The sequence below is a fragment of the Mus caroli genome, chromosome 13 (assembly GCF_900094665.2).
Source record: "Mus caroli chromosome 13, CAROLI_EIJ_v1.1, whole genome shotgun sequence".
Taxonomy (NCBI): Eukaryota; Metazoa; Chordata; class Mammalia; order Rodentia; family Muridae; genus Mus; species Mus caroli.
In genome coordinates this window covers 27,839,137-27,846,853 of record NC_034582.1, presented here as the reverse complement: position 1 = coordinate 27,846,853, position 7,717 = coordinate 27,839,137, and the positions used below count along the sequence as shown (strand labels likewise).

At 43.1% G+C, this 7,717-nt stretch overlaps 1 protein-coding gene across 1 annotated transcript in view; it reads left to right on the top strand.

The window, feature by feature from the left end:
• Positions 1-5,737: 5,737 nt before the first annotated feature.
• Gmds (GDP-mannose 4,6-dehydratase) overlaps positions 5,738-7,717 on the top strand; it is a 515,369-nt gene continuing 513,389 nt past the window's right edge. The window contains exon 1 of the mRNA XM_021180416.2: positions 5,738-5,993. Within this exon, the coding sequence (XP_021036075.1) occupies positions 5,892-5,993 (102 nt within the window). The 5' untranslated portion in view covers positions 5,738-5,891. The remainder of the gene's footprint in view (positions 5,994-7,717) is intronic.

Genomic DNA, 7,717 nt, shown 5'->3' with positions numbered 1-7,717 from the left:
CATATGTGATCCAGCTGGAATGCAGATATGTCCTGGATGGGACAGTATGAGCTGTCTGGGACACAGGCATGCCCTTAGTACACACCTTAATCCCTAACAATGAAGGTTAGTTTGTAGAAGGAAGCAGCCATGTATGAAAGTGATGGCTAATTGAGGAACAGGTAAAGTAACAAGTCTGAGAAAGACTTGAAAGAATGAGTCAGAGATAGGCTATGCTCAGCTCTCATGGGAATAGACAAAAAAGAGAAGCCACTTAAGAGCAGTGCAGAGGAAGGGGAGTTCAGTGCGTGCAGTTCAGTTGAGTTCAGGGAATGCAGTTGAGTTAGTTCAGTTGTATTTGGTGCAATTCAGTTGCATTGGTTCTGTTCAGTTGAGTCCATTCAGAGTCAGCGCAGTGGAGCTGAGCTAGGTAAGTCAGTTCAGCCAGTGCAGGTTATGCTGTGCAGTTGAGTTCAGTTGAGCCTGTGAGTTCTGTGCAGTTCGTGTAATGCAGGTCAGCAGAGACAGTTGAAGCCAGAAAATAAGAAGGAGCCAGAAGATTAGAACAAATTGTCAGCGTTAGTTTGAGGTCAAGCAGAGCAATTCAGTGAAAAGCCGAGAAAGGCCAGTTTGAATCAGTTAGCCTGGAAAGGAGTTTGAGCTGGAACAGCTGAATTGAAGCTGCCAGCCAGAGTTCAGAAAGAACTAGAAAGGGTGAGCTTCTTCAACAGAAAGCCTCTGAGATGACAATTACATCGGGTGAATAAAAGCTACTTTGACAAATCAAGTTTAGAGTTTAAACCTTTTGTGCTACAACATCAGTCAGGAGTCAAAGCCTGGCATATAGAGTGCTATAGATATAGGTATTTAAAGCAGAAAGAGATTATATTAGTAATGGCCTCTCTATCTAAATATTAATTAGATCTTAATTAATTAGATTTATTAATAAATGGCTTATAAATGATAGTAGCTGCATAGTCTTAATAATACCTGTCTGTACACCACAGAGGTCAAGAAGCCAGTAGCTGTTCAGTCTACGATGCTAAATGCCTCAGTAGTAGCTTAAACATGCTTTCCTGGAAGATTCCTGGAAAAGCTATATCCTGGCTGGAGCACCAGAAGACAACAGTATCAGCAACTGCAACAACGGGGTAGACACATTCACCAGCAAGAAGCAAAGGCAGACAGGCAGCACAGAATTTTCCATAGACTTCTTGTGCTTGAGTGACATCATCCACCACAGGGCACTGTCTTCTCTGTTAATCCTTCTTAGAAATGAGCTCTCAAATCTGAGTATCTTATCTGATTCAAATCCTATTAGGTTGGCAAGATTAAACCATGACAGGGATTTAATACAGTATATTTTGTAGTTACAAAATCCTTACAAGAAAACAGATTGTAAGTTTTAAAAATAAGGAAATGTAATTACCATGGTATCTAGTAATTAACTCTGTGTGAAATGACCTCATTTTCATACAATAAGCAATACCTGCATGGTCATAGTAGCTTCATTTATAACAACTCCAAATGTGGAGAGATTAATTCCGTAGATGAGTAGTTAGACACACTGTGGTGTGTCCATAGGATAGAATCAATGCTACTCTACAATACGAACAAATGAGCTACTGTGGCATTGACTTTTCCTGCGAAGATGTGAATAAATATTTATTCATTTCAGACAAAACATAACAACAGACCAAAATATTATTCCATCCAAGTATGAATTTATTTAAAGTTACTTACAGCAGCACGGGTAAAAGATTACTTACAGGAACAAGGCAACTTATAGGCAGCTACATTACAGAAGAAAAGCTACCACCCCACTCCTACAGTAATTAATGGCTTATATATTTTGAGGAAGGTTGGAGACTTAAGTGTCTAGTGTGCTGCCTCATTAGTCCCTTGTGCTTGGACATGTGAGTTTTCCCTCCTCTTTATTAGGGAATATTAATGGACAATCTTGTCAGGGTCTCTTTCTACACAAAGTTCTACAAAAACTACTAATAAACATAACAGGGAACCCTGAGTGAAAAAGTCAACCCCAAAGATTCATTTATAATAAATACTCTGCTAATAATAAATTTTTAGAAATGGAGAACAGGTGAGTAGCTTATGAGTTAGAGATGGGGTGGGAGGAAGTGCTGTGGTCATGAAAGTTTAGCAGAAGGCATTGATTGGGGGATGGAACTGTTTAGTATCTCATATCCCACTGCACACATGCAAAACTGGGTTCTTACCATCAGAGGGTGACTGGTTCCAGAATACCCTTACATCCCTATTAGTTCCCTCTGAATGTCAAAATTCACAGATGTTCAACTCTTTTGTATAAAGTAGTGCAGTGTCTGCTTAGAACCTATGCATCTCCTCCTGTATCATTTCCATCATCTTTAGATGACTTATAATGCCTAAAACAACATAAACACTGTGTAAGTAGTTGGTACAATATGTTATTTAGGGGATAATGAAAGGAGAATTGCCCATATATGTTCTTTACAGACACAAGCATTTCATTAGTCAGCAATTTCTAGAGGAACAGAATGGATGTATATGATAGAAATAATTTTATTAGATAGGCATACGTGATAGGGGCTAGGCAGTCTTACAATGGTCATCTGCATGCTGGATGGGGTGAGAACCTGCTAACAGTTCAGTCCATGAAGCTGGATGCCTCAGTAATTCCCACCTAAGGTGTCAGGCAAAGTGGCACTGCTTTTTTCTGTGGAGTTCTTTCCATCTGGATGGTGGCTGAAAGGTGCCGCACACTATGGGGGAGGGTCTTCTCTCTTCAACTGACCTTTCCTGGAAATGCCCTCATAGACCTGCCTAGAAGCAAATTTTTCAGAGTGATTTCAGATCTAATCGAGGTGACAAGATCAATCATCATAGGACTGGCCAGTTGGTTTAACGAAGACATTCACTGCCAAGCCTGACAACCCGAGTTCAATCCCTGGACCTCACATGGTAGAAGAAAAGAGCTGACCTTGTCCTCTGACCTCTACAGGAGCACCCTGTGTTCCAGGCACTCCTACCCTACACAAAAATAAAAATATGTAATTAAAACAAGACTGACCACCACAAGCACTGTAGTGCTAACTTCATGGTAAACAATGCAAATTTGGTTGATTAGATGCAAGTTAAAAGGATATAGAGAACGGACTGTATTGATACCATGAGTCAGCTGGGCTGGTAATCATAGGATGCTCAGCAACAGACCCATTCACTCTTTAATCATTAAATATCAATAGTGCAATTCTAACGGTTACAGTAAAAAGTGTCAAAAGTCTTCTAGGTTACGAAGTCTCCTACAGTTGAGAATTACTATGCTACACTAGCACTCTCCCTCTGGCTAATAGAAATCTCATGTTGTCCGGTCCCTATGCTGACTGGGCACATTCCCCTAAGGTTACTGAGGAATTACAATGATGCCCACTACCAACTGTCTTCCATGCTTCCAAACCAAACCAACAAGAAAAGTCTTTCCCCTTTGTCTGTAAGGAGATGTATTGTGTCTTTCTATTATTTCGTATATTGAAGTGTAAGACTTCATCACCTCAAGACTGAGTCTTTAAAAAAAGGCAATGGGTGGGGGAGGGGCTATAGTTTAGTTGGCACAGTATTTGTTTAGTATATACAATATCCTTGGTTTGATCCCTGGAACCACATAAGCATGGTGTAGTGGTCCATGCATATAATTTGTGTAAGCAAGAGGTAAGGGCAGGGGGAAAGAAACTTAAAGTCATTCTTGGCTATATAATGAATTGCAGGCTAGCAGCCCTGGGCTACATGAGACCCTGTCTAAAAATAAAACCAAATGAAACAATAAATAAATAAATAAATAAATAAATAACCAAAACCACAAAACAAAAAGCTTTATAAAAATAATTAAAACAAAAAGTAATTGGTAATTGGATACCTTTTATTTTTAATTACTTTGTTTACTATTTTTTTCTTTTAAATGTGTGGCCAAGGAGAGCTTGCAGGACTTCATTCTCTCCTCCCAGTATGTGGGTATAGGTATTAGATTCAGGATGGCAAGCTTGGTGGCAAGTGCCTTTACTTACCAGGCCATCTGGCTGGCTGGGAGCTATGGTCTTTAAATGGAAATTAAGGTAATGTGGGGTCCTTAGGGTGGTCCCTGATGAAAGGGAGTCACTGTCCTTACAGTAGGAAATTGGAACACAAGCACACGGAGAGAAAGTGTGTCATGACCAGATGCAAGGTGACATCTACAAGCCAGGAGACAGGCCTCAGAGGAAGTCAAGCCCGGTTCTTGAATATCCAGATTCTAGGATGGTAATATAGGAAATATTGTTTGGATGTTTAAGCTACACAGTTTTTTATTTCTGACAGTTTGCAATATTTTCTTTATTATTTTTGCATTTTCAGGTCCTGAAAAATATAGGTTTTCTTTGTTTACTTTTGTATTATTGGGCATCAAACCCATTAGGCAAGTGCTTTACCACCAAGCCATAGCTCAGCACATCCAATACATATTTGATTTTTATGATTTTTTTCTGTTACATTTTTTACTAGACAGATAAATTCCTATTATTCATTAGTATGATAGGTGTCAGGCCTACAGAACAAATGGGACATATCTCTCCTAAGTATTCATTTTTTTCCTGAACTATTTATCCTTGCATTACAACATATTTACATAAAACTAAATCAATAGTTAAAGATCATCTAGATTTTAGACATTTCTTGCCTTAAGGAATATATTTCCCTAACTTCTAGGCCTCATTTTCCATAGAGAATGCGCTAGAGGAAAGGTAAAAACATTAAACCAGACAAGCCTATGTATAAAGTTTGGAATGTTTCTGAGGAGTTTAGGCACTCTGGTTTTGGAACTACAGGTTTGTATCATATCTAGCAGGTTCGATTGGGCCCTGTCCTAGTAGCTCAGTTTGCAAAGGGAAAGACGGTTTGAGGATGTTTATTGGAGAGATAAGCAGGACAGCATGTGTGTATGTATGTATGTGTGTGTGTTTCTTTGTGTGTGTGTGTTTCTTCCCCACACCCTTGTCCCTATGTCTGAGTCCTTTGCCAGCCTTTCTCAGTCAGTGAATCTGTCAGTGTGCATGCACTAAATAGAAACAAATTCAAAAGACACTGCAACAACCCCACCTCATGAAATTTGTACAGGTTTTACTGACCTGTGGATTTTTGTCAATTGTTTCCTTATGCAGCATGGGGGCGGGGCCAGAAACTTCCAGCCCTCGAAGTAAATACTGTTCCTTGAACGGAATTACCGGGAACCCCCAAACTAGTTCAAACATTAGCAAACTGTTAATGTTCACAGAAGATTCACAGGTTAGAGTAGCCTTGAAACTCTAGTACCTTCGAGAAATGTTAAAACTGACCTGCTCACAAAGACACTGAAGCAGATTTCTAGAAATTTAATAAGGTCGATGACTCCAGCCTTGGATACCTAGATTTGGATTTCAGAGCTCTTTCCTACCGAGAAGGTCAGCTCCTCATTCCTCCTGGCATCATGGGGCGATATTAGGATTCCGGGAGACCGAGGCCCATGCAGGCCATATCCTCCTCCCTGACCGCAGACTTACATCCTTCCTCTTCCAGGGGCCCGGCGTCCTCAGGCCCCGCCCACAGAGAGGCGTGGCTCAGCGCGGAGACCCCGGCAGGGGCGGGGCTGTCGGGGGCGCTGCTGACGCGTCGCTGCTTGGGCGAGTGACGCGGCGCCAGCCAGGCCGCAGCCCGGCTCGCGCCGCCCGCCCCGGCTAAGCTGGCCCGCCCCTCGCTCCACGCCCGGCCTCCCGCGCGCCCTGTCAGACCGTGGCGGCCGCTGCAGCTCGGTGAAACGACTGGCGCGCGCACTCTGGTCCCTGCCGGCCCGCGGCTCGTTCCACTCCGCCTTCCTCTCGGCCGCACGCTCACCCGCCTGAGGCGACATGGCTCAAGCTCCCGCTAAGTGCCCGAGCTACCCGGGCTCCGGGGATGGCGAGGTGGGCAAGCTCAGGAAGGTGGCTCTCATCACTGGCATCACCGGACAGGTGAGTGCGGGGCGGGGACGAACGGCCTGTAGCCCGGGGGCACGTGGGCCGCCTCCCCGCGCAGGGCCGCTGTGCCACCGGGAACTGCGCTCCACGAGTCCCGGAAGGTGTGAGCGGCTGCGGGATGGGACAGCTTCAGCCCCAGCAGCGTGGCTCTGATCCTTCAGGGGGTGTGAGCTGGTGCTAAGCAACCGGACCACTCTGCTCCACCTGTCCCCTGGGTGACTATAGTTTCTTTCCTGGAGCCCAAGTGAGCTCTTGGAAGGACTTTCGTACTTTGTAGATCCTGGTGCAGGGAAGAAAAGGGGCGAAGGATATGTCAGTATGTGGAGTCCCAAAGTGAGACCGACTTTTCTAATTCCAAAGGCATGAACTCCTTGGGTGAGGTCATTAGGCTGTGCTGTCTTGAATGTTGGGACCCCATGTCCTATGCTGGGCATGACTTTATGACAGTCATCTCAAAGAGGTATGGCAACAGATAAGGCTAACCTCTGCCTTGTCAAGTTGTGTAGAGTGAGATTCAGGGGTGTTGAAGTAATGTCCTTATTACTTGCTGTAGGACATCTGTTTTGTGTGTATCCCAGGACATCTGATGGTGGTCAATGCTAAAGCGAGAATGGTAAAGATGATAATAAAGCTAATATGGCCCACACCAAGCATACTTACCATATCGGAGTTACTTGGTTAATACTGACTAGTTAGCTTCCACAACAGAGTCCTTATTTCCAGTTTAAGATTGAGGAAAATGAGTTTGAATTACCTGAAGCCCAACAGGTAGGAAGTGTATTGTTGGGATTGAAAGTGGTCTTAAAGTTCTCTCGTTTTACCAAAGAGCAGATACACAGTTCCCAGACATTAGACTATTTCAGTTACTAGCTACTGATCATTCTTTCAGTTATCATTGCATCTTATTTAAGGTACTTTCGATAAATAAATGTTTACCAACTAGTAAGATAGAAAGGGTAGGAAAAGGGTCCAGGGTTGAGGATGAAAACATCAAGTCAGGGACTCCTCAGAGGTGCTCTACCACTGAACTTTGCCTCCCGCCCCGCCCCCCACCCCATGTCACCTCTCTTTTCTAATGCTAGAGATCTCTTGCAGATGATTCTCTTTCCCCAAGTTTTCAGACTGGTTCTTATGCCCAGATGTTAACTGCATTCACATACTCTCTAAAGTAAACTTTCACTTAGTATTATCAAGAAATTGAGTTAAGACGTTGTGTGCCATATTAGTATGGCTTATAGCAATGTAAGTGGCCAGCATTTTATATCAGTGCAGCTTAGAAGTGGAATCTCATTAAATAGTTGAAAACTATTGTTTGGTAGATACTTCATGGGAAGGAAGCCTTGGAAGTGCCCGCCACTCCTACCCCCAGCAAGCATTCTCCTGAAGTACTATCTATACTCGAAAATACCACTTCCTGATCAGGAGTTTTGGGTTTCTCATTTCATTTCAGACTCCAAACACCTGCTGTGCTTTCAGGTTTGAAAACTTAGATCCCTTTGAGCTCTGCCCTACTATCCATCACCTCCCTGACACATCACTTCCTTGACACTCCTCTGTATTTTTTCCTTGCTTGCTTGAGTTGACCAGGTTTGTCAACAGCTTTAAGATAAGATTTTCTCATTTTCATCCTAGTTCCTCCCACACGGCTTTAGGTAGTGGGCCTTGAAAAATGTTGACTGACTTTCCCCATGAACAGAATGCATTTTTTTTTTTTTTTA